This window comes from Heptranchias perlo, chromosome 28 (assembly GCF_035084215.1).
Source record: "Heptranchias perlo isolate sHepPer1 chromosome 28, sHepPer1.hap1, whole genome shotgun sequence".
NCBI classification, from domain to species: Eukaryota; Metazoa; Chordata; class Chondrichthyes; order Hexanchiformes; family Hexanchidae; genus Heptranchias; species Heptranchias perlo.
In genome coordinates, this window is record NC_090352.1 from 8,591,089 (window position 1) to 8,618,455 (window position 27,367).

At 40.9% G+C, this 27,367-nt stretch overlaps 1 protein-coding gene across 2 annotated transcripts in view; it reads right to left on the reverse strand.

Annotated features, from left to right (window-relative positions):
- Window positions 1–7,142: 7,142 nt before the first annotated feature.
- Window positions 7,143–27,367, reverse strand: part of lrwd1 (leucine-rich repeats and WD repeat domain containing 1) — a 50,782-nt gene continuing 30,557 nt past the window's right edge. For both annotated transcript variants that reach the window (XM_068008004.1, XM_068008005.1), the window contains exons 9-16: window positions 26,073–26,182; window positions 24,401–24,605; window positions 19,640–19,712; window positions 16,147–16,287; window positions 13,588–13,691; window positions 12,880–13,038; window positions 10,357–10,466; window positions 7,143–8,947 (exon numbers count right to left, since the gene is read on the reverse strand). In XM_068008004.1, coding sequence (XP_067864105.1) covers window positions 8,807–8,947; window positions 10,357–10,466; window positions 12,880–13,038; window positions 13,588–13,691; window positions 16,147–16,287; window positions 19,640–19,712; window positions 24,401–24,605; window positions 26,073–26,182 — 1,043 coding nt within the window. In that variant the 3' untranslated portion in view covers window positions 7,143–8,806. The remainder of the gene's footprint in view (window positions 8,948–10,356; window positions 10,467–12,879; window positions 13,039–13,587; window positions 13,692–16,146; window positions 16,288–19,639; window positions 19,713–24,400; window positions 24,606–26,072; window positions 26,183–27,367) is intronic.

Sequence of the window (27,367 nt, forward strand, 5' to 3'; positions counted from 1 at the left end):
TTCTAACTGGTTCTTACTTGTGTTATCAACCTGACATCTGTCATATGCCCCTTTTTTCCATTTCATCTTACTCACTATCTCTTTTGTCATCCAGGGAGCTCTGGCTTTAGTTGCCCTACCTTTCTGCCTCGCGGGAATGTGCCTAGGCTGTACCCGAACTATCTCCTCTTTAAAGGCCGCCCACTGTTCAATTACAATTTTGCCTGCCAATCTTTGATTCCAATTTACTCGGGCCAGATCTGGTCTCATCCCATTGAAATTGGCCCTCCTCCAATTGAGTATTTTTACTTTAGAGTGGTCCATGTCCTTTTCCATAGCTATTCTAAACCTTATGATACTATGATCACTGCTCCCTAAATGCTCCCCCACTGCCATTTCCTCCACTTGGCCCGCCTCATTCCTGAGAACCAAGTCCAACAGTGCCTCCTTCCTCGTTGGGTTAAGAAAGTTATCCTGAGCACATTTCAAAAATTCCTCCTCCTCTTTGCCCCTTATATTATTATTGTTATCCCAGTCTATATTAGGATAGTTGAAGTCCCCAGTTTTCACTACTCTATAGCTTTTGCACTTATCTGTAATTTCCCTGCAAATTTGCTCCTCTATATCCTTCCCACTAGTTGGTGGCCTACAGAATACACCCAGTAGTGTAATGGCACCTTTTTTTAAACTCTAACCAAATAAATTCTGTCCATGACCCCCTCCAGGACATCATCTCTCTCCAGTACTGCAATATTTTCCTTAATCAATACTACCACCCCCCCACCCCCACCCCTTTCTTTCCTTAACACCTTGTATCCAGGAATATTTAGTGCCCAATCCTGCCCTTTTTTTTGACCAGATAATTTTTTTTTTAAATGATGGTTAAGGGATAAATACTGGCCAGGAGAACTCCCCTGCTCTTCTTTGAATAGTGGCTTGGGATCTTTTACATCCACCTGAGGGGACAGACGTGGCCTCAGTTTAATGTCTCATCTGAAAGACGGCACCTCCGACTATGCAGCACTCTCAGTACTGCACTGAAGTGTCAGCTTGGATTATGTGCGACAGGGGTACCAACTGAGCCACAGCTAACACCTTATGTGTCTTTATAGTCTTTCCCTATTCACTCTGTCAAAACCCTTCACCTGTTACTTTTCAAACTGCTTTAAAGTTGCCTTTCAACAATTATTGGCTGTTAGCAGAATTCTATACTTTTTTCTGACTTCAGAGATGTTAATTCCTGTTAAAGTTTCTGTCAGTCAAAATAGTCTTCTCAGTGCCATAACATTCAGCCGGTGAATTCAGTTAAAAAACCTGTTTCCACTCCTCTACACTGCTGCTTTTGGGCTTCCGCTAAGAGGTAAGAGCTCAATTGTAGTGGGTCTCTGTCCCAGGCTTTTAAGCGACTATGAAATTTATTAAGTGCTCACAATCATTATAAGGGAATCAATGAATGTTGGGGAGGTACACCTGGATTGAAAACAAGCTAACATAGTACCCATATTTAAGGGACAAATCTAATCCAAGCAACTACAGACCCATTGGTCTAACATCGATAACTGTTAAAATAATGGAATCAATCGTTAGAAGAAAACTTTAAGTATATGGAATAATCTAATAACTACCTGGCAACATGGCTTTAGAAAGGGAAGATCTTGCCTGACAAATCTCCTTGCCTTTCTGGAAGAAGTGGCATTCCAACTGGATAGGGGAAAACCATATGATGTGGTAGCTTGGATCTCCAAAAAAGCCTTTGATAGATTTCCTCTTGAAAGGTTGTTGCTGAAGGTAAAAACTGGGAATTTTAGGCAAAATCTGGGAATCGATATAGAATTAGTTTAAGGAAAGAATACAGCAGGAGTAGAGTGCCGAGCGGCTCAGTGCTGGGGCCTCAAGTGTTCTTAATCTGCATTAACGGCTTAGATACAGACACCAAAGCAAACTGGTATTAAACTTGCAGGGCAGGGGGAAGTTTTCAGTTCAGAGGGACAAATCAGCCAGAGACCTGCAAAAGATGTTTGATAAAAATCTGCAATTGGCAAATCAGTGGCAGATAAAATTCAGTAAGTGCACGGTATTACAAAAAATGTTATACAGCAGATGGTGTAGAAATAGCTACAGTGAAACATAAATGGCTCTGGGCATAGAATCATGCAGCACAGAAGGAGGCCATTCGGCCCCTTGTGCCTGTGGCAGCTTTGAAAGAGCTGTCCAATTTAGTCCCAATCCCAGCTTTTTCCCCATAACCCTCCAAATTTGTCCTCTTCAAGTACATGTCCAGTTACCTTTTGAAAGTTCATATGGAATCTGCTTCCACCACCCTTTCAGGTAGTGCATTCCATATCTTAACAACTCTCTGTGTGAAACCATTTCTCCTCACTTCCAATCTAGTTCTTTTGCCAATATTTTAAATCTATGATGTCTGGTTACTGACCTACTTGCCAGAGGAAACAGTTTCTCCCTACTTACTCTCTCAAAGCCCCTCATAATTTTGAATACCTCTATTAGGTCTCCTCGTAACCTTCTCTGCTCTAAGGAGAACAATCCCAGCTTCTCCAATCTCTCCACATAACTGAAGTCCCTCATCCCTGGTGTCATCCTGCTAAACCTCCTCTGTACCATCTCCAAGGCCTTGACAGCCTTCCTTAAGTGTGGTGCCCAGAACTGTACACAATATTCCAGCTGAGGCCGAATCAGTGGTTTGTAACTGGTTTAGCATGACTTCCTTGTTTTTGTATTCAATGCACTTATTTACAAAGTCAAGTATCCCATATGCTTTCTGAACTGCCTCATCAACTTGCCCTGTCACCTTCAAAGATTTTTGAATATGCACCCCAAGGTCCCTCTGCTCTTGCACCCCCCCTTCAAATAGTACCATTTAGATGTAGATTGGTACTTCAACCACAATGGAGCAGTTACGTTTCGGGATTTTTGACTATTTCCCAATTTTGGTGTAATTTATGTAAAATAATGATATTAAATTATGTTAAGATCAGAAGGGATTAAAATCTCTATAGCTACCATGTGCTGGGGATGTGGATTAGATCTGGACAAAAGTTTGTAAGGTAGTACCTCCCACATCCCACTTTAACTTGAGATAATCATTTAGACATCTCCAGAAACATCCACATCCATCAGATGTTGGATGTGGGTACCGCAGTCGCATTTCAGGACTTCGGACCATTTTTCCAGAGAAAGGATTTTGAATAGACATCACATTTAAAGGTCGGATTTTAAAGCAAAAGTATATTCACACAAGTTTTTTAAAAAGCACCAAAACAAAGTGTGGTTAAAATGTTCATGAGCTAGGCACTGAAATTGTTTCCCCAAAGGCCAAAATCAATAAGCAATTTGTTAGCCTGTCTCAGTAATTAATAAGTACCTCACACCCATTGTGTCGGGAAGTCCCTGGTCCCACGTGCTCGACAGGCATTATCTGGCATAGACCCCCCCGACCCCCCCATTATGAACAGAGATAAAATGGGCAAGAACAGACACAGTCAGATTTTTAAACAGAAAGCTGTTACAGTAGGTTTTCGCCCAGACTCCAAAGCTAAGGATGCAGGAGACTGCTTAGAATTTATTTTGATTAAGTAAAGCAGACAGCCCACTGATTTGGGAAACTTGCATGCTCATTATTTTGGATTATTACACAAAAACAAGTTGGATTGATTGAACTAAGTGAGTCCGATCACAACTGTTGCCCTGTATGCGAGAAATAAAACATCTTAATAATTTGTTCCGGCCTCGCCTCACTAAAGTATAAACAATCCACCTACTGAAAGATTGGAGAAGTACACAAGTACATGTGAAAGTTACTCAATTCATATGTGAAGACACATGCATTGTTACATTTCATGGGTTACACTATAAGTAGATATTGGGAAGTGCAAATCAACTCTGGAACGTGGGATCTACCTACAAGAGTAAATGATGCCACTAAATCTGGCAGACATGTTTGCAACAACCCCATCCATTTGAGCTCAGCAAAAATTAGGTTCTAGGAGTCCTCACATTAGAGGGCATAAGCTAATTTAATTACCAGCTCAGCTGGCCAAACTCAACACAGAGGGAGTATAACTTTAACTTTCAGCGATAGCATCAATCTTACCACGAAAATCAGGTGGGGTGTATAATGGGTGGCTGATCCGCTATCACCCGTTTTACACCATTGTCAAGTTTAAATTACCTCCTCCCTTGATAGCTGGGAGAGGGTCAGAGGTCAAGCTCATGGCTTCCTGTCCAGTTGAGGAACTTTAAAGTATATTTTGAAATTATTTCATAGAATTTAAGGATATACACGGTTCAATGTAAATATCACAATTCAAAACCAGTACAATTCAAACCAAAACACTACAGATCGTACACAACGCGATCTCATTATTACAATTCAAACACTGTATTTCTTTTGACTCATGGTGTACAATACAAGGTGGGGTGGCCTTACAAGGTGGGTTTTCCCCATAGAGCCTTTGCGTAGGTCGCACCTCGTCTCAGTGTGTCCCGCAGCATGTACTCCTGAACCTTGGAATGTTCCAGTCGGCAACACTTGGTCGTGGACAGCTCCTTCAGCTGGAAGACCAGCAGGTTTCGGGCGGACCAAAGGACCTCCTTCATCGAGTTGACGGTCTTCCAGCCGCAGGTGATATCTGTCTCGGTGTGCGTCCCGGGGAACAGCCTGTAGAGCACAGCATCCTGTGTTACCGAACTGTTTGGATGAACAGGAACAGATACCAACGCATCTCTCTCCACACCCTTTGCGCAAAGGGGCAGCGCATCAGGAGATGGAAGACGGTCCCCACCACAGCCTCGAGGGCAGCTCGCAGTGGCGCTGAGATTCCGTGCATGTTGGAAGGATCGCTCTGGAAGCGTCTTTCTCAATATCATCCAGGCTACATCCTGGTGCCTGTTCAGTTCCAGTGATGAGACATTCTGCCAAATGGCATCGATCGTCTGGTCGGAAGAAACCGATTGAGTCCACCCTCTCCGTTCCTTGCAGGACTCTTAGAACATTTTGTATCGAACACTGTGTAACAGCCTTGTTGTTGAAAGGGTTCCTCCTCAGGAACTTCTTCACCTGGGACGGGGGGGGGGGGATGGTCCAGCTGGACGGGACGTCCTGTGCCTGCTTGGCAAACGTGGCCAGGCCCAGCCTACTCAGTGTGTTGGACAGGTAGAAACCCAGCACGTAATTACACTAGGTGTTTGCGTACTGGGGCACTACACATTTCCTGAGGCAGTCACACACAAAGGTAGCCATCAAGATCAGAGCGCCGTTGGGGACTCTCTTCCCCTCTTTGTCTGGGGGCTTGTACATGATGGCCCTGCGGATGCGTTCTATCTTGGACCTCCAAAGTGGAAGATAGCTTGGGTAATTGTGACGGCGGAGTTTTGGGGAATGGGCCAGACCCTGGCCATGTAGTGCAATACCACAAATGCCTCATACCTTATCACCAGGTTGCTGCCGGTTATGGAGAGGGATCGCCCCACCCACAGACCAAATTTTTGTTTGGCCTTAGTGATCTGCTCCTTCCAGTTCTTTGTGCAGGCCAGGGGCCCCCCGAACCAGATTCCCAGCACCTTCAGGTAGTCGGACCTAACGGCAAAGGGGACAAGGGACCGGGCCTCCCACCTGCCAAAGAACATGGCCTCGCTTTTATTTTGGTTCACTCTGGCCCTGAGGCCAGCTTGAAACGATCGCAGATGCCCATCAGCGCGTGGACCGACTGCTGATCGAAGCAGAAGACGGCGACATCCTTCATGTATCTAACCTGAGAGCCTCCGCTGCCTGGGATCGTCACCCCCACCTCACCCCCGATACCTGCGTCCTTCCTGATGGACGTGGCAAACAGCTTGATACAACATACGAGCGAGAACACAGAGGCCAGCCCTGCCTGACTCCAGATCTGATCAGAAAGTTCTCTGACTCCCACCGGTTGATTAGGACTGTGCTATGGCCTGTCCAGTTAGGGAACAAGACAAAGGAACACAAGATGTGCAGAGAGAATCAGTTTGGAAGATGTGGTGAAAGAGACACAGAACAATCCTTCAGAAGCTCCCCAGTACTTTTTCAAAGTGCTCATGGAAATGACCCACTTTGAACTTCTTATACAACATCTTTTATGCTATCAGAAATTACCATATGAACTTTTGATCAAAAATGATAAATCTAAACAATATGAACTTTCCATCTAATGGAAGAGAGGCATTAAGCCAATGCCCAAAACATTTTAAAGGGGCCTCAGTCATCTGATTCTTCCCCTTATAAGATCATTTTATCCTAATGTTGTGCAAAATGCAGAAGGAAAAACACAATTCCAGATAATACATGCAAAGTTAAATGCACCAAACATTAACATTGTATTAACTGTTGATGGAAACCTGACACCAGCTCGCCCAACCCAACACACTCAACATAATTTCTGACTTTGATCAAACAAAAACAACTTTTTCTTCCCACTTCCCCCTTTTAAATACACTACAAACAGTAGCTCGTTCAAATCAACTTACTAAATAGACAAGGAAAGAAACTATACTCTTTTGGATTAATTTTGACTTCACAAACAAAAGTAATAGAAGATGCAATATTGGTCTGTGGGTACAGTACCAAATTCCAGCATAATATGTAGGGGGGATTAGTGGAAAGGAAGAAAGATATAACTTTGGTCACCAAGTGATCAGATGAGATATTTTAAGATAATTTGATACATTTGCTAGATTTCCCACTGTAGTTTCTGTTTTGGTTCAAACTAAATTATTGAATTAATGACAAAATCATCAAAATCTTGACTAAAGCATAAGTGGCAAATTTTGTATGCATTTATGAGGATTCAGTCGTTTATGACCAGCTGACAGCAGTGAAGCCAATAAACCAGGATTTATTTCCAAATGAATAGTTTTCATGTGCTGTCCAATAACCAGGCATGAAATAAAACAGTGAAAACCAACAGTGGACCATATAGTTCTGGTTCTATTGCTGTTAATAATTGCTTCCATCTCCTCAAGACCTTTTCTTTGTTTCTGTGATCAAACAATACAGTTGACTCTAATAAATTAATACTTGAGGTAGACCAGCTGTTCCAATCTATTTTGCTTTAGGTAAAAATGTCCAAAAGAAATAAAAATAAAAAAAAGACAAACATTAAAGCCAACAGAATAGGCAGTAGATGGTTTAATTTTACACCTATTATTTTTCAGTCCATAAAAGATCCAGACTACACATGGCATAATTTGCAACAAAAGAAAAATATTTTAGTCACCATTGTAAAATAAAGAAAGTCATTGGCACATACTCATGATTAACATTCAATTATTAGATAGAAGATAACAGATCATGATCATTCTAATAATGATTGCTTTGTTTCCAGTGAGTAAAACCATTAACACCAAGTTACACAATTAAAATCAATACCAAAGGTACAATATTATATTCTTTCACATGCAACTTTTTTGTAATTTACTAGAAAATCTTCCATGACATTGCTCACAGAAGTCAGCTGTTATACTATTTTAGAATGTCAGGAATATTATACCATGTAATGTAGATAGTACTATTCTGCTGCTAAGCTGGGGCTTTGTCTCTTTAAGACCACTACATCTAATTGCTGTTAAATAAATGGCCTCAGATCAATCTGTTGTTTGGTGAAGGAAATTTACAATGTGAAAGTGCTTGTAATTTTAAGTTCCAGGTCAATGACTGGTTTTCTCTTCTTTAAAAAAAAGAAACTTTTTCATCTGTAGCAAAGTGCAACATATGGTGGGTGTATGATAGATCTGCCCTATACACAGACTTTTAGAAATATATATAATGATCATATTAAACCATGCATTAGTCTGCTGTTAAGGTGAAGCTGTGTCCCTTTTTATTAAACACAAAGTTTAATTGCTGTTAAGATGAAGTCAAAGTTTCATTGCTCTTCAAGCTGCAGGTCATAACCATGGCTTTCCCTTTCTTTTAAAATTGTTTGGTAAAGTCACTCTGAGGATAGATGCATTCTGGCTCATGTGTCAAATGGCTGCCATTGTTAATACTTTTCTTGAAGTGTGGTACAGAAATTGAAGGTGACAGACACGAAACTAGAAGTGTGATGGACACAAAATGTGTGCTAGACATTATATTGCAATTTTAACATTTCTCAACATGACAATATTTACTTTGATAGAAATTGTGAGATGCATTCATCAATCCATCACATTTCACGTTATGCATGCATGCAAATTTGTGCATCATTTTTTAAAAAAAAGAGTACATTAAAAAGAGACAAAGAAAGCCTATAACTTCTAATGTACAGATAAACTTTCCAGCAACAGAAAGTAGCTTCTAATTGATTTTAAAATTTACACGGTGGGGGGAGGGGAGGGGGGGGGCGTGGAGGAGCATATAAAAAAAAATCAGATTCCTAATTGATCTGAGGATCTCCTTAAAAGCAATTAGCCTATAAATAACCGCAGGAAGGGACAGCAATTACATCTTGCAGCCTTAAAGAAACATGCCAAATCACACACAGTTACACTTCAGCAGTACAATAATACATTGTGCGTTATATGCTATAAACTCTCCAGTATTGAATACACAACATATCCTCCGACTTACCATGAGTGATCTGCTATTATTTATTACATTGACTCAATGACTCTCTTACTTTGTGCCACACCTTCAAAAGTCACATTTCTTATGCAGAAGGGGTTCTGGATTCGGAGATAAAATGCAAGACTATTTGAAATCCAATATTAGAATGCTATATAGCATCATTCAGTTGTACTTGATGTCAAGGCGGCTGTGTTTGAATTCTGGATATCCTGTTGTTCTGCTCCTTTGCCGATAACTTTATGTTCTTTTCCAAATAACAGTGATGTTTTTGTCTGTTACTGCTACAAGATATTTAAATTCTGGGTCTGTTGTTACATTATTTATCAAAGTTCCTTCAATTATTTCCCCTTGTGCTTTTATAGCTGGCCACTTGAGAATCTGCAAAATGCACAAGAATGGATAGCCAGGTAAGCAAATGAAGCCAATCAACCCTCCACCACCTAGTATTTTAAAAGCACAGCTGCCGTGTTCTCAGATACAATGATTGCTGCACATTCCAATGCAGGTATATAATCATTCAATGCCTCACAGTGAAGCTGAAGTGCCTCATAAAGGCTGTCACGCTCTTCCCACCCTACCCTTAAATAGGGCAACGGCAAAGTGGTTGACCTGCAAGGTGTTGGAAAATCAAGTTCCTTATGTGATTTGTCTTAAAACATTCACACAGTGAAGATAATCAAAAAGAAATATAGTTTTTGTGAACTCAGCATTTCTTTTCCTTCCCCTTCACCCTTGTCAATCAGCTGAAGACCAGGATGAACAGTGGTGGAAGTATATAAAACTTGCGATACTGCCTCTTGAGCTCTGCTATTAAATATCAAGTATCTTTAAAATGCATTACACTAGGAATGCAAATTGTTCCCCATCAGTAGGTTCTCCACAAGGGTAAAACCTACATGTTTCAGCAATTTAAAAAAAAGTTGAAGCCACATTTTAATTAGGGAGAGCCAAATGAGTTCAGTGAATCAATGCACTGCATCACAGAATGGTAAGCACACAGTGCACTTCTGCATTTCTCCATGTGGAGTTTTGCAATCTCAGCTATATCATCAGAGGGGGCACTGAACAGATGCTGAGTCAGTCTTAAGCCTCTCTTATGTGCTTGTGAGTGGCTTGGCAACAGATTACTTCCTTACTCTCCTGGCTGGGGAAAAAAAATATCTATATCGGAGATTATAAAACAACAAAAATAGTAACTTAAAGTGAAAATCCTTGGTTAGAATTTTACACTTCAATATATTCCTTGAATCACTGGAGAACATTAAATCATACTCAGTATGTTTATATTCTTGCTAGAAATAAGCAGAACAGAAGAACTAATTATCATATCCACAGGCTGAAGTCGGATGTGGTGCTGCACAAAGTCTTTCCCACACCACCGAGAACAGTGCGCAAGTAACCGTTGGCAACTATTGTAGAAAGAGAATAGAGCAAAGACATGCGGACATTTTGTAGGCCATGGGAAAAGGGACACAGTCATCTGACAGAATGATGTAATTTGATTTTGATGGGGCACTGATCTTGAAAATATCTGTAATGACATTCTGGCTTCAGATCCTTATGGCTATATGGAGAACAAGAGGATGAAATAACATTTCATTTTAAGTTCACAGAAAGTTTTACTATCTTAAGATTCCTCCTATGGACAATATCCTTGCCCTACCATAACTCATGCAGATATAGATGAATGAAGAAACTATTAAAAAACAGAAACTAGAATCACTTAATTGTTCAGCTCATCATAAAGAGGATTATTTTGTAATTAATTTTGCAGCAGTATGGGGTACCTGTGTTGGTGAGGTCGTATTGCCAGAAGTCACGTCGTCACTGTTAAACTCATCCAGCTCATACATCCAAATGTCTCCCTTCTCATCTCCACACAGGAGATAGTTTTCATCTGCGTAAAGAATCCACTCTGTTTAATTACTGCAATACTGTCAGGTAGACTCTCCTGCATGACCTTTCCAACCGCTCACCTGCATTACACTACACATTTAGTCTTTAACCTTTCATATCTAAAAGTTCATCCACTTTCTTATTTGTAGTGTGGCTTTGTTGTTTGAAATACAATCAATTTCAGGTAAAGGAAGACAGTGAAAGCCAAAGAAAAGATAAATGCTCCTACACAGATCATATGATTGCAATGACAAAGTACGGTCATATATTAACAGGCTATCTATCATTACTCTGATGATGTCACCACCATGAAATAGACACTGTTATACAACAAAAAGTACAAAACTTTATATACACATTCTATTATGCCAAGTCCCAGTATCAGAAGAATCAAAAATCATTTTTATTATAAATAGTCCTCCTGTGGCAATACACATCACAGGATGGAGAATATGGTCTCTCCCACCTGTCTTCCTCTTGCTGTTTCTCGGTCTCTCCTCTTCTGCTTCTTTCTCCTTAACTCTTCTGCTTTTCATTCTTTTCAGGTGGGAGGTGGTGAGTGAGATGGCATAGTGTGTCAGGAAAAGGAGCCACCAATAGCTGCAGGCTGAATTTGGGTTGGGAGCTGTAGGAAAAATGTGGCCCTCGGCAGCTCCCTCACCATCCCCTCCCTGAATCACTCATGCTTCCCCTGCCACTTTGCTCCCATCGTACCCCTGGCCCTTCATCTTCCCACTCCCCTCCCCTTCCTACCACTCCTCACTCTCATCATTACTCCTCTTTCCCTTTGAACTACAGCTCAAGCCTCCTTCACTCCCTTTTCTCTATAGTCACTCACTTCACCCTTAACCCTCCACTTACTCCCCCACAAAGGGCAGAGCTCTGGGACCCCCTCATCCTTAACCTTATTACCTCCTCCTTTTCTGCCCCACATTCTCTTTGTATCTGTTTCCCTAAAAGCCTTCTTTGCTTTCAAAATACAACTTGTTTTTTTTTCAAAAAAATAAGATTAGAATGAGGGAAGACACTGTTTCTATCTGTGTCTCTCTCTGTCTCATAAGTGTTGGCAATTAGAATCCCTGATTTGTGGCAACAGATTGTGCATTTACCGGATGACAAATTTACATAGGTGATTTCCATTATAAATGTGAACGCAGGAATTTATAATGCGAGAAAGTTGACACAAAAGTATGCCGAAACAGTGAAAAGGAAGTAAGACTTCGAGACAGAATGTGTGTGTAGACACAAAGGGCATGATTTTTATCGAGGGGGCGGAGTATGGGTTTCCCGGATGTCCTCATAATTTTGATGTAAGGAAGTCTTTTATTTTCTTTTTGATGGATTACCACCCCACAGGCTGGTCTGATTGACAGGCGGACGGGATAAGAGGAAGGAGGAGGATGTGAACAGGTAAGTGCTAGATTGGGGGGGTGGTGGGGGGGGGGGGGGGGGGAAGGGCTCATTCGGTCAGAGTTCATGGGGTGGGTGGAAATCGGAGATAGCGGTGGTGGATGAGGGGAGAAATCGGAGATCGCGGGGGGTCGGAGACTGCAGGACGGGACGGAGACCGCGGGAGGGGGGGGGGGTGTGGCGCGGAGATCGCAGGGGCGGGGGTGGGATTTGCTGGATCTCTTAAATCCCTTGGGCCGGATTTTGCCGAGAGCAGCGAACGAACGGCACTAGCCGCTCGTGAGAGTTGCACTTGCCCATAGACTTTCTATGAGCTTTTTGCACGGCAAGTTACTGTCAACAGGATAGACATTCATTGCGGTGCCCTCCAGAGGGCATCTGGGACCTGTGTGAACAGGGCAAGCAGCTGTGTATCCCCTTGACCAATCAGATTGAAGAATCCTTAATCACAGCGCAGTCAGAAGCAGGAAGTGTAAGTTAGAATAGTAAATTCAATGTCAAATCAGGTATAGAAAGTGAAATAAAGAGAGGAAAAGAAAAATTGAATTAAGAAAGAAAAAAATGAATTTAATGTTTTTTAAATGTCCAACAATAATTAAAATCTGAAGGAATGAGACTCCACACTTGTAAAAGTTAATTTTCAGTGCCAGAGAGGTTGTTTGGCAGTAATTAAGACTTAACACGATGTTAAAATGCTACTTAGACTTGAAATGATGTGACAAAACCTTTTTTGGCAAGTTTAGTCAGTATCTGTGATGTCAGGACAGGAACGTCAATACATTTGAATGGTGAGTCAGTCGGCGAGATGCCGCTTTCACACAGGTTTTGGTGGAGCATCACATCTCGGACAGCAACTTCCTGATTTCCACGTTTATCTGATTATTTGCGGTCGCTGGAAGTTGCTTTCCGATTTGCACATAAATAACGGTGAGCGCTGTTAGCCTCACTGTTAATTTTGCAGCAAAATCCGGCCCCTTGTGACTCCAGAGATCTTGTGCACCAACCTGGACAAACAGCAAGTGCTATGTAAGCTTGATCTGTATTGGACCACTCCATCTCGCTCAGAATCTCTGCATGCACCTTCTTACTCTGTTTCTTTCGTCTTTTTAAAGTTTGACTCCAGCTCCACAGGTATATTGAGCCTTGCATGGAACTTTTGGAAGCTGTGTAAAAACAAAAAAAAAACACTTGAAGCCTAACAGTTTCAGAAATCTGAACAGTTTAGTTGCTGCTGTGCACAAACACTAGTTAAAGTTAAGTAGAACATAAATATTTTTTAACTGATATTTTGGAATCACTTATACTGCGATAAGTCTTCTTGCCATTAAAAAGTGCAGGAATGTTCCAAACTGAGAAATATTAGTGATCTCTATTCAATGACTGGTTACACAGCAACTTCAATTTGGCATTTGAAGTTATAAAAATGCCCATTTCTTTAACCAGTGCCTTTTATTTTCAAGATGTATGATTTTAAAATGACTGGGTGCATAAATAAGAAACTGGACAATAAACTGACACTGCCCAAATTCATTTTATTTAGGAAATAAATTTTAATTCCATCAGGATGGACCAGTTATGAACTCAGGTTACAGAAGAGATACAATGGCATTCTAATCCTTATGATATCCAGTCCAACTTGGTAAAGTAGTCACAAATCTAAATGGGAAGCGAGTGGAATGCTCCTATAATTTTCATCAAATCCTAGTACTTACCTACAAGATCATCGTTGCAGAAGGCCAACGAATCAACAATATGGTAATCAGTTTCATCATCTTCTTTATTGTAAATTGGGAAAAGAAATTCCATCTCAATGTTTCTAACAGTACAGGAGGAAAACCATGTTATTTTCACAATGAAGCGTTGCACTCAGGATGCACTTCATTTCCACATCAGATGAGTAATTTACCATTTCTGGTACCAACTGTAACATTCCTATCTACTTGTGAGGAAATCTAACTACAAATTAATAAAATAAAAAATAAGTGGCACAGTGCACCACAGTCTTGATGCCTCAGCAATACTTATGCAGATTTTACCCCTTCACTGCTGAATCCCAAACTCAGCCACTCAATATTAGCATTGAGTAAAAACCAAGCACTTGCTCATAAGATGAGAAAATTGGCCTTGGGATGCTCTTGTGCATGTCTTCCAGTGGCTGGCTCTCATCCTCTCAGAGTTGATGTGGTCAAATAAAACAAAGAAACGTTAAGCCTTTAGATAAATTGTAGTTGTCGACAAAGTTACTAGACTTTGATCAATTAACAAATGTCTAACATGGACCACTCTGACTAAGGGCGTCAGAGTACTTAAAAATAACAGTCACACTAAATACTGCAACTTGATGCTATCCTGTTCATAACCAGCACATCATTACCACCACAAATTTATGTCAAATGCTTAAATTTTACGGTAGAAAATTGTAAAATTTAAAGTGGAAGCCAATTTTCATCTTTGGGTGTAAGTCAGCTCTAACTTGGTTAGCAATGTTTTGAGTCCTGCCTGAATGTCAGGTAGAAATAGCATTCAATTCTCTGGTTTAAGTTACATAGAAATTGCAAGAAGGAAGCAGAACATTCGCCCCAACCAGTCCATGATGTTTGTGCTTCATATGAGCAATAGTCCTAATCCCACTGTACCCACATCCCTTTATTTCCTTTTTATTCATTTGCATAACTATTCACAACTCGAGGTGTAAACTCAGATGAGTTGAGGGTTGAAATCACTGGTAGGAGAAGAAAAATATGTTTCGGTTAAAGCTTAAAGTGATGGGGACAATTAAAGGAGAATGTCATTGGGCAAGGTGTGGTGGGGGGAGAGAAGAGGGCAGGAAGCTTCTGGATAGCTATAAAAAAAAACCTATCAACAGCCTTTACCAAGGCTGAAGGTTAGTGGATTCAGAAGTGGCAGGCCAAGATGAAGGGAAAGAATGCCCCAGGTGCAGGCTCAAGTCTGCAGCCAAATAATGCCGCAGCCCAGAACCTGGATCCTGTTTCATGGCTACTGAAGTTGAGATGGAGTTGCATGAGCTGCTTGGGAGGAGGGCTGCCTTCTGTGCTACTCCACAGCACCATTCCACAGGTCAGCACTGCAAGAAGGTGCAGTGAAGTTTCAGACCACAACTGGCCATTACTGTCTCTGCACATGTGCAGGTCCTTTGCATGCCACAGTTGTCTTTACTACAGGTGGCAGAGTTTGGCATCTTCCTCTCTGCTGACCTAGACGAGTGAAAAGGGAGGTCCCCATTGTCATTCCCAGACAGGTTTGTCAGGACTTGCAGAGATGGTAGTCAAGCATTCACATTTCAGTGATGCCACCAGGGGTATGCTGGTATAGCTTCCTTTGGCGAGAGAAGCTTCCACCAACATAACGTCTGCAGAACAGGGGTAGCGGGTGCCAGCGCCAGCAAGCGGGCGGGCACAGAGCACTTCCCCATCAGCCTGACCTCCCTCTGGAGCTTCTCTTACTCTGAAAGCTTCAGCTCGGAGTAAAAATGTTTCCCCCCTTATTGACAAGCTGCCTTTTACTATTGAGCAAAGATTATCTGGAGCATTCTGTTAATATATGATAATGTCATAAAGCAGCTAATGATATTTCAAGCAAAAACATTTCCTTTAAAACTCACTTTTACTGGACAGTTGAAATATAATTGAATTGGTGGTGGGAATTCAGTATTAACGGTGTTCTCTTTATATTGAACAGAAGTAGTCAAGAGCATGAAATTTCCTTTAATAGCAACGAGAATTCCCAAATTATCACAATGCTATGTTTGAAGGAATGCACATTGTATGATAAATCAAGGATTTAAACTTATATTTGGCCCATCACACAACAAAAGTCTCAATGTGCTTTATTGGAAATCAGAAGAAGCAGGAAATGGGAGAGTAGTTACAGGAGGTGGCCAATTGCACAAATAAACAGGTAACTTCTGAGGAGGCCTTTGAAGGTGGGAAAAAAGTGGCAAGGCAGAGGGGTTTCAGAAGAGATTTCCAGGGTGCAAGGGGATGGTGGCTGAATAATCTGTCACTGGCAGTGGAGCAGGATAGGAAAGCGGGAGAAAATAGACTGTCAGAAAAGCAAATGGTGCTTGCTGGAACATTAGCGGGAGACGACTAGAATTCATGGAGGAATTTGAATGGGCTGCAGGGAGGGGGGCTGGCTCCCATGGAACTGCACCCCAGCAAAGGTGAGAATTTTCAGGAGGGATGGGGGGGTGGGTACAAACTGGCCAAAAATGTAATTAAATGTTCATACACTTAAAGTAAACTGCTCACCTTTTGCCCTCATGTTTTGTTAGGGTAATGTCCCAGGCAAAGCAGCCTCCTTCACAGGCAGCCACAAGGTATTGCTCGGGGCAGGTTGGGACAAGACTCATCTTCAAAGGGGTTGAACAAACTTTCAAAACCAGCAACTGACTATGTCAATGAGAGAACACAAAGAATGTTTGAGTTAGTCAGGAGTAGTTACAAGCCCCTATCCTCCCCAAGAAAAAATATCCTTAAAAGATAATCTCTCTTCTAGAGCTTGGCTCGGTAGCCCATCCATTAATATTTCGGAATGCTTCTCTATTCAATATCAATGTCGTGTAATATATACAGTTCATTCCTTCTATAATTATGTCACCTGTGTATTAAAAATTCTGTTCAACATACAAGGATATATAATCAGATTGATGACATACATGCAAGAAATCCAAATACTTTCATAATGAAAGAACGGATTTATATAGCGTCTGTCAGGACGTCCCAAAGTGCTTCAAATCTATTATATTTGATACACGGGGTATGGCATTCCATTTTATAATGCATTGAAAAGTCCCATCTCAACCTCTTTCTATGGTAAATCTCATTACAAAAGTGTCCATATTTACCTTTGACATGTAGATGGCACCGGGAGAGGTATTTTGAATGTTAAAGCTATCAAGGCTCTGCCTGTCATGTAATGTCTGTATGACACAATAGCTGGTGTTTTACAATGAGAATAAATGTGGCAAAAGAGTGCATGAAGTTGCAAGCTGTGGCCACTGAGTGGCACCATATCTCCCTCGGCTCCAAAGGTGAGCCATGTTAGTTTCTACCGTGCCAGTTGAGTAGCCAAGTTTTAATTTCTTTTATTTATGTATTTTAAAAATTTTAAATGTATTTAGCTGTTAACAGTTTTTTTATTTCCCTCTTCCCGGTAATAATTTTCACAAATTTATCTTTGGCCTGGCATCCCATGTCTGCCAGAGCCCTTAAAACACTGTTGCCAGTTCTGGTATTTTATATAAACAGATTGGGCCAGAAATTGCTCCCGAAATAACGGAGGAGCTCAACAGTGCTCTCCGTTTTTAATGGTGAATCGAAGGAGCAAGTTCCCACAATTGCACATGTACACTAAAACGCAGAAATCTTGAATTTGGTTCACCGGCAATTTGACAGCTTCGAATTAAAGGGCCACCACATGCTGCAATAAGAGAAATCATTGAAAAACCGCAAAATTGCTAATCTGCCCAGCTGGAAAGTACTTAATTACGTCACCAAATACCAGGTCAAAACTAAGTTTTAAAAGTGTGGTTAATCTTAATGACTGCTAAACAACTAAAAATTAAATTTTAAGAATATGAAGTCTCATATCACTCCTTGTTTTAATAGTTTTTGGTTACAAAATAAAATTTTAAAATTAATTTTAATTTTTTTTCCCCTTCTGTCTCTTTAATTTAATTAATTATTTCTTTTGCTTTTTATTTTAAAAAATTTACAATGAAATCTAGAATACTAACTTTAAATGAATGAAGTCTGCTTGCCTGCTTAAGCAATGCAGCCTGAATCTGTGGGCGGGACTTCTCTTCCTGACAGATTTTGTGGGCATATCTTCTATTCTCACAGACCGTTCCATGCGCGTCAATTCATGCTGCTTAGAGGCTGGGTTGATAGCACTCAATTTTTTTTTTAAAGTTCAAAATCATGCAATTCAACACCACAGAGCCCGCAGTAAGTATTTTCGTTAATTTAATTTGCAGGAGCTACGGTGAGCGTTGCCTCGCCGCTTTGCACGATTTCTGGCCCAAAATATTTACTTTGTATTTAAATTTTTATACAATATATATTGATACTTGTTGTTATTCCCTCCCTCGCTGCTACTCCCCGTCCTTGCCGGTCGGATGCTCCACGGCTGGTCTCGGGCCATCACTGGAGCACAGCTTCCTCCAAATTCTCCCCTAATCTGTTGCTGGCTGTGGAGGGACTCCTTTGAGAAAGATGGGAGTGAGCCTGCTCGAAACTCTGACAGCCGCACCCACAAGCGGCACACAGCGGCCACCCGGGAATCAGGGGGAAAACTCTCCAATGGCTGGAGTCATACCTAGCATAAAGGAAGATGGTAGTGGTTGTTGGAGGCCAATCATCTCAGCCTCAGGACGTTGCGGCAGGAGTTCCTCAAGGCAGTGTCCTAGGCCCAACCATCTTCAGCTGCTTCATCAATGACCTTCCCGCCATAAGGTCAGAAATGGGGATGTTCACTGATGGTTGCACAGTGTTCAGTTCCATTCGCAACCCCTCAGATAAGAAGCAGTCCGAGCCCGCATGCAGCAAGACCTGGCTTGGGCTCGTAAGTGGCAAGTAACATTCGCGCCAGACAAGTGCCAGGCAATGACCATCTCCAACAAGAGATAGTCTAACCATCTCCCCTTGACATTCAACGGCATTACCATTGCCGAATCCCCCACCATCAACATCCTGGGGGTCACCATTGACCAGAAACTTAACTGGACCAGCCATATAAATACTGTGGCTACAACAGCAGGTCAGAGGCTGGGTATTCTGCGGCGAGTGACTCACCTCCTGACTCCCCAAAGCCTTTCTACCATCTAGAAGGCACAAGTCAGGAGTGTGATGGAATACTCTCCACTTGCCTGGATGAGTGCAGCTCCAACAACACTCCAGAAGCTCGACACCATCCAGGACAAAGCAGCCCGCTTGATTGGCACCCCGTCCACCACCCTAAACATTCACTCCCTTCACCACCAACGCAGTGGCTGCAGTGTGTACCATCCACAGGATGCACTGCAGCAACTCGCTAACGTTTCTTCGACAGCACCTTCCAAACCCGCGACCTCTACCACCTAGGACAAGAGCAGCAGGTACATGGGAACAACACCACCTGCATGTTCCCCTCCAAGTCACACGCCATCCCGACTTGGAAATATATCGCCGTGCCTTCATCGTCGCTAGGTCAAAATCCTGGAACTCCCTTCCTAACAGCACTGTGGGAGAACCTTCACCACATGGACTGCAACGGTTCAAGGCGGCAGCTCACCAACACCTTCTCAAGGGCAATTAGGGATGGGCAATAAATGCCGGCCTCACCAGCGACGTCCACATCCCATGAACAAATAAAAAAAAACCCTGCTGGCTGTTTCCTGGCTCGCCTGCCTTGGCTGATAGCCCGCCCCACTGTTGTGCCAGGCTTGGGGGGCACAGCCTAATAATGCAGAGAACACTTCCTCTCCCTTCTGGCACCACAACTGTTGCAATCCCTACGATTGCAAAATGATCGTCAAAATACTAAAAACAAATTATCCTTAGAAAGGTCATCTAAGTTTAATTTTACTGCTAGTTGATAAACAAAGCATCTAAACAGGATCCTGTTCCATCCTTAAACCTAAAAAGTTTGCAAAAGGTATTTTGTGTGCAGACGGTGCCCCTTTCAAATGGCAATTGATGAATACATTGAGTTAGGTTTAAAAACACTGTTTCTATTCACTTAGTAAGTATGCACAACATTTACCTCACTCTGAAGTTATAATCACAATCTGGAACACCAATATCCCATAAGATGATGCTTTCATCATAGGATCCAGCTGGTTAAAGAAAGTGAATGAAAACATTACAATCTGAAATGTTGCAAGTGAGAATGAGGCAATCCCAAGTCATATCTAGTTCAACGGTTGATTTATGGCCCCTCTGTTACTGTTATTTTGTGAGCAGCTATACCACATTGTATTGCTGACTGATCCGTTCTGTTATGATTCTAATATTAAAGTAAGTAGCTTCAGTAGGATCTTTATAATTTTTTTACGTAGTTCAACTCCACACAAAAAAAATCAGTAAATGGAAGAAACTCACAGAGGCAATGGCCCTTCAAGGAGAGACTAGAGTACCACTCAGTCAATGCATGGAAACTCTAGTCCCTGATGCCAAACAGGAGCCATGACAGTCATCTAGGTCTTTCCTCACACCTACTGTTCAACAGGTATTGTTCTAGAAGCATACGTTAATATTAATTCATTTTCACTTCTCATCATGCCCATTTTAGAAAGTTGTGTGTGTGTGTCAGGTCCAATTTCAAAATATAGCAAGATTGATATAGTTCTTTTTAGCAATTACAGTTACAAGGAATACATCAAATAAATCAATTTAATTGTAGTTATTACATTCCAAGGGTTCCTACATATCTCTAATGACATTCCAAGGAAGAGAGATTTGCCACAGTAGAAGGATATATACAACAGGCTACTGTGGGAGTGAAACTCAATTTGGAAAATTCAGTTAAAAAGAAAATGTTAAAAGCCACAATCATGATGGAGATAGTGCTTTCAATGTAAGGTATGCCCGACACCTGGTTTTGTTTTAAATTTAGAAAGTCTCCTCACTTGATAATGGATGTATCAACACATGAGCTTTCTGTCTTTCTTCTGTATTTTTTAAGGTTTCAGTTTAGAAAATGAATACTGGTCTCCTAGTTTACATAAAATTGAATGCAGTTGCCCAAGCTCCATAGAGACTCAACATTTCATACCTCCAAATATGCTGATATCCATTTAGGCCTAACACAGACATAGAAAGGAGACCATATGGAGGCATCTGAGGCTGAAAGAATCAGTGTCAATTCAGTACATGTACCTGCACTTCTAACTGGACTTTTTTTGGTTGCCATTTCTTTGTACCAGTAAATCTTGCAAGTTACTCACAAAATTGGAGAGGCTAGAATGAATAAAGTTGTTGAAATAGAAGTATAAAGCATAGCTGAAATAGTAAGAAAATATAAGAGGAGAAAGGGAAGGTAAGGACTTTGAGGTAGTGAGAGATAAAAGCAGTTGTAGAAGGGACAATGGATATAAAAAAAACTCAAAACTAGTAGAGAGAATAAGGATCAAAATTTAAAAATTGGAGTTGGGATTGAGCAGTATGCATGTGAATGCACAAAGCATACAAAATCAAATTGAAGCATTAAATGCATCAGTAGCTATGGAGGAGTACAATATAGTAGCTATAACCAACATGGATTAGTTATTCACAGGATTGGGAAGTTAATAGTCATGGTTACAACATTTTTAGGAACAATATGGAGGGGAAAAGGGAGTGGAGTTGCAGTAAATAATGAAGAATTCTATGCCAATGCTGAAATGTAAGGATGTGTTAAGACAGAATCCATATGGATAGAATTAAGAAACAGGAAGGGAAATGGCAAAATTTATATTACAGACCACCAAAAAGAGATAAGGTGGAGGGAGAAATCTGCAGATAGTTCATAGAGATATGCAAGAACAACGGGGCAATAATATTAGATGATTTTAACTTTTCGTAGATAGACAGCAATAAAGGTAATGCACATGGAAAAAGTGCGGAATGCTTTTAAGAATGCATCCAGGATTGCTCCCTAAATCCGTAGGTTTGGGTCTAACAAGGAAAGCAGCATTACTTGATTTAGTTCTGGGAAATGAAGTGGAGCAATTAACTGATGTAAGCGCAGGAGAACAATTAGGAAATAGTAACCATAATATAGTTAGGTTCAAGAGTCAAAGATAAGGATCCTGGTCTGGAAAAAGGCAAAATTCAGGGAGATGAGGAGGAATTTGGCACAAATTAAATGTACAGAAAAGTTAACAGGTTGAGCAATCGGCAGTGGGAAATTTTCAAATATGAGAGAAGAGTACAAAATAAATATATTCCCAGAAGGCAAATAGGGGGTGCATTGAAGAAGAGAGTTCTATAGATAAATATGATGTGGAGATGCCGGTGATGGACTGGGGTGGACAAATGTAAGGAATCTTACAACACCAGGTTATAGTCCAACAAATTTATTTTAAAATCACAAGCTTTCGGAGATTATCCCCTTCGTCAGGTGAATGAGTGAAAAGGTTCTCAAATCGCATATCTTATACTAGGCTGGGACAGCATCACACCAATCAAAAGGTGTCGTTGTTATTCAAACAGGCCAGTCACGGAGAACAGCACATCCCAGTACACTGGATATACATTGTGTCAATTACACAGACAGACAGAAAGAAACCCAAATGGCAGAGAGAGAGAGAGAGAATATTAAAAACATAACTTTTTTTTCCCCTTTTTGCTGGTGGGGTTACGTGTAGTGTGACATGAACCCAAGATCCCGGTTGGACTATAACTTGGTGTTGTAAGATTCCTTACATTTATAGATAAATAGAGATTAAACCTAAACTGAAACTGTAAAAGAGAGGCATATGATAAAATTATGAATAACAATACTACAGAAAATGCAGTGGGGAGGTGAAAAGGAAGATTAGAAGGGCTAAAAAGGAATATGAAAAAAGACTAGCAAATAATATAAAAGGGAATAATAAGGGCTTTTACAAGCACATAAAAAGTAAAAAGAATCATTAGAGAGTAGGATTACTCGGGGATTGAAGAGGGGATCTATAATTGTGGAGGATGAAGGTATTGTGGAAATATTAAATAAATATTTTGCACTTTTTTTTTTACAAATGATGGTGGAAGTGAGAATGTAGGTGTACTAGAGGACAGTATGGAACATCTGCTGGAGACAATTATAGAAAAGGAATTGGTTCTGAAAAAAAATAGCAGAAAGTAAGGTAGGTATGTCAGCAGGCCCTGATAGCATGTACCCTTGCTTGTCGAAAGAAGTCAGACAGGAGATAGCAGAGACTGCCACAATTTTTCAATCCTCTCTAAATATACAAATTTGTGGGACTCAACAAAAGCCGAGGTAATATCTTTGTTCAAGAACGGAGAGGAAGCTAAATTGGATAACTGTAGACCAGTTAGTTTAACATCAGCTGTGTACAAACTTTTAGAAATCATAATTCAAGAGAAAATTAGTTAGCATTTAGAAATGCATAAGTCAATCAAAGGCAGCCATCACAGATTTGTTAAAGTCCTGTAAGACAAAAGTAATAGTTTTTTTTGAAGAAGTGACTGATTAAATAGATAAGGAGGGAATGCACTAAATGTACTGTATATAGATTTTCAGAAGGTGTTTGATACGGTGTCCAACAAGGCTTGCTAGAACAATTTAGGCATGAAGAGTAACAGCATGGATAAAAAGTTGGTTGACTGAAGGAAACAAAAGGTAGGGCAAATGATTGTGTTCGGATGAGTTAAATGTGGTGTGCTGCAGGGGTCAGTGCCGGATTGATTTTTGTTCTCAGTATATTCAGATGATTTGGATGGGCATAAAAAGAGCACAATCTCAAAAATTACTAATGTCACAAAAATAAGTTTGTCAAATGGCAAGGAGGACTGTGAAAGACTTCAGGAAGATATAGGTTGGCAGGATGAGCAAATACCATTCAATGTGAATAAGTGTGAGGTAATAACATCTGGAAAGAAAAACAAGGAATGAGAGGAAACACTCAATGGAAGGATGCGGAAGGGCACCTAGGGGTTCAAATGCCTAATTCCCTGAAAGTGCAGTGCAGGTAAATAGAGCCATAAAAAAGTCCAACAGTATTTTCCATTTTATAAGTAGAATTACGCTGGGCTTAGAATACAAGAGTAAAGAAGTAATGATGAATTTGTACAAAACTATAGTTAGGCATAGTTAGAATACTGTGTGCAGTTTTGGGAGCCCCATAACAGAAAGGACACTTAAAAGCCATAGAGGATAGTACAGCATAGATTCACCAGGATGATGCCTGACATGGAAAAGTAGAGTTCTGAGGAGAAACTTGAGATCCTAGGACCATTTCCACTGGAATAGAAAAGCTCAGAAGAGATTTAAGAGGTTTTAAAAATTATGATGGGTTTTAATAGTTTGAATGGGGAAAGATTATTACCTCTGGTTAGGGCGTCAGTGACAATATTTATAATTATTATTAAGGGGAGTTAGAAGAAAATTCTTTACGCAGAGGGTTACTGGAGTATTTCCCACAAGGAGAGGTTGAGGCAGAGACCATTACAACTTTTAAGGGAAAATTGGGTAAATATTTGAAACATAAAGGTACAGGGATAAGGGGAGAAAACAGAACAGTGGGATTAGTTTTGGATTCCTCTAGCTAAGAGCTAGTACAGAAATGCTGGGTTTGAATGGCCTCCTTCTGTACTGTAAACTTCTATGGTTCAAAATACATCAACGATTTCAAGTCTTGTCATTTATTTTAACAGCTCTTGTTCTTTTCTTTAGCTCAAGGTTATAATAATGCCAATGGCAGTGTTTTCCTCTCCCTCAATCAATATTAAACTTTGGACGTGCTCTCCTCCTTCCACGCCCCAACAAAATCATCTCAAAGTCTCTCTGCAAAAAACTAGACATAAAAAATTCAATGCTTACTGAAAAGGAACGTCTCCCGTTTTGGACAAAAGCAAAGAGTAGAGATTGGTTTCTTGTGAGCCTTTATCTTCCCATAGCAGTAATTCACCTTTGCGTGAATCAGTTTAACCACACCCATTCGGCCACCTACTGCTAACACGTTGAGTTTTCTTTTCTGGTCCTTATCAATCACAGTTAAGGTAGTCCAGGCCAGGGAGAAGAATTCCTGAGGAAAATCATATAAAACAATCAGGATCTTATCATGGAAACTGTATTCTTAATATACCAATACCTTAGATGGAATATGGATCACTTAAAAGGATAACAAATTATTTGTACAGTATGGCCATTGCTAGCTCACACTTTATATACAGCTCCTGAAGACAATTCTAAAGAAAGGGAAGACTTTCTGGCACTGAAACTAGTTTACTCACTAATGAACAGTGCCGCTTCAAATCTCACCTATCTAAAAACTAAACAATTACAATTAAATTTGTGCAGACCATAATTCTATAGTTTAAAAATCCTAATTGACAAATATTTGTAGTAAAATATGAGTATCTCATAGTTTGCACAAGAAACACCAGTGTCAAATATATGGGGAGTTCTTTTAACACACTTAAAGCACCAGTTTAAGCCATATTCCCTGTTGTCTTGCACAGTTGGGGACCACTATGGTACCAGACCAGAATTTCGGAAAGCACTCATGTGTGCGCCCCTCCACCCCCCTCCAAAACCTTGCAAGTCAACAAGAATATATACAGCCTAGCCAATATTTTGAGAAAGTGTATTGAACAAATGGTTTCAATCCATCTATTACTTTGGAGAGCATGTAATTTGCTAGTAGGACAGATATTTGAATAGCATAATCCTTTCTTCCATGAAGACTCTTCAGTATTTCTTGCCGTGTTTCTTCCAGTGCCTTCTTCAAAAGTCTGAAACAGGCTGTGCACCTCAATAAGTTGTGCAATATGTTGGGCAACACCATTCATATATTCTCTTTTCCCTCATGGCTCCCAATTCCACGTTTGCTTAGGGACCTTTATGTCAAACACTCTCAGAATGTGACAAATGTAAGTCCATCTTCTCTCCCAGACTGTTATAGTCAGTGGTGGCATCTGTGCTCTCCGAAGTACACCTTGATTCATCACTTTGTTAAACCATATAATGTTAAAAAGCCATTGCAGGCATCTACACTGGAAGCTGTTGAGCTTCTTTTGGATGACTTTGTTGGACCGCTATGTTTCTGATTCATACAGGAGCACAGTCAGCATATTGCTCTTAAAAATTCTCAACTTTGTTTCTCCAATAATATTTAATTTGCAGATTGAGTGAAGTGTTTGAAAAGCTCCACTAGCTTTTCCAATCCGAACTTTGACATCTGACATGCAATCTCCATTATCAGCACCACACTGCCTACGCAGGTGAAAGAATGCACAGTTTATAGTCGTTCACCTTCGTCAGTGTTATCATTAATTTCATAACCTGGGTTTTTGCACCGCTGTGTCTGTGAGATAGTTTTGTGTTTTGCTCCAGTTCCTGATAGATTAAATTTTTACTACAAATATTAAAGAGAGAAAAAAATTAAGAGGTACACACACAGAGACAGAGAAGAAGGTATGCAAAAATGATATAGGTAATATCCTACACCTCCAGGTGTGCTACTTACTACAGACTATATAACTGCACTCACTTCTCCAATTGATTTGTACTTGTGATGGACGATCCCAGTTTCACAGTCAATGATGCAAACTGAATCCCCTCCACACGTAGCCACAGTCTGAGATGATCGCGGACCTACGTCTGATACGAATGTTTAAATACATGGTTTATGCAAAGTTAAACAAGACTTTTTTTTATTACCTCTGATTAATTTCATTTTTAGAAATACTCGAGACTACTCACAGAAATCATATTAATAAATATTCCCTAGTAACTGGCATTACATGGTCAAAAAATAATTTTAAATTTAACTGCAAATGTTATTTTATAGTTAATCCTGCAGAGAATCTCACTTAAGCATATCACAGAGCAGATTAAATGAGATTACCTGTAGGCCTATCACGCTCATTTTCATATTACCAACAAACTACATAGGGTAAATTTTAACCCCGAAGAACGGGTGGGTTGGGGGTGGGCGGGCAGAGAAAATTGTCAGTTTTGGGAACAGGACCACATCCCAGCTGCAACCCGCCGACTTCCGGGTTTGACCCAGACGCATCTGGGTGCGTGCACGCTTCTGAAACCCGGAAGTCCAACTGGCGGGGCGATATTTAAAAGGTCAACTGAGGTACTTAAACTAGTTAAAAGATGTTAAATTTTTGTGGTTTGAACTACACAAGCCATTTTAACTGCTTCTGAACATGTCTCCCGTGACCTCTGAAGCACACCGTGGAAACGGAGGCAAGTTGCAGACGGCACCCATTTGGACCTTTAAACCAATGATTGACACACGTGAAGAAAAGGTGAGTTTTTGCAGTAGGACAATCAGTTCTCTCAAACAAACTTCTGGCTGGGAGTTCTTTGTGTTTAGTCTGGATTTCTTGGTTCACAATCAGAATTCTTGTGCTCACACATATTTACCTACATTTTGGACCCCTTTAAACTGAGACCATCAGGATGAGGTTGGGGGGGGGGGGCAATGGATTTATTCAGCAGTACATCTGAGGAGGAGGCACATCAGCATCCGTGGCAGGCACAGCATGCAGTTCTGGGACTTGAGTCTCCACAAGACAGAGGTGTGCCACGAGGGCCTGCAGAAGAGCAGAGAGGGGACCAATGGAGGGGCCGAAGTTGCAGGAGGCACTACCCACGTGAGAGGGTCTACATACAGAGGCTGAGCTTCCTGGACACCTCTGAGCAGTGCCTACGAAGGCCTCAGATTGAGTTGCCAGGTGGTCGCAGACATCTACAGGCTCCTTCATGCAGAGCTGCTCCCGGCTGGGCCTGGTGGCCATGCACTGCCCGTCGCAGTTAAAGTCACCACTG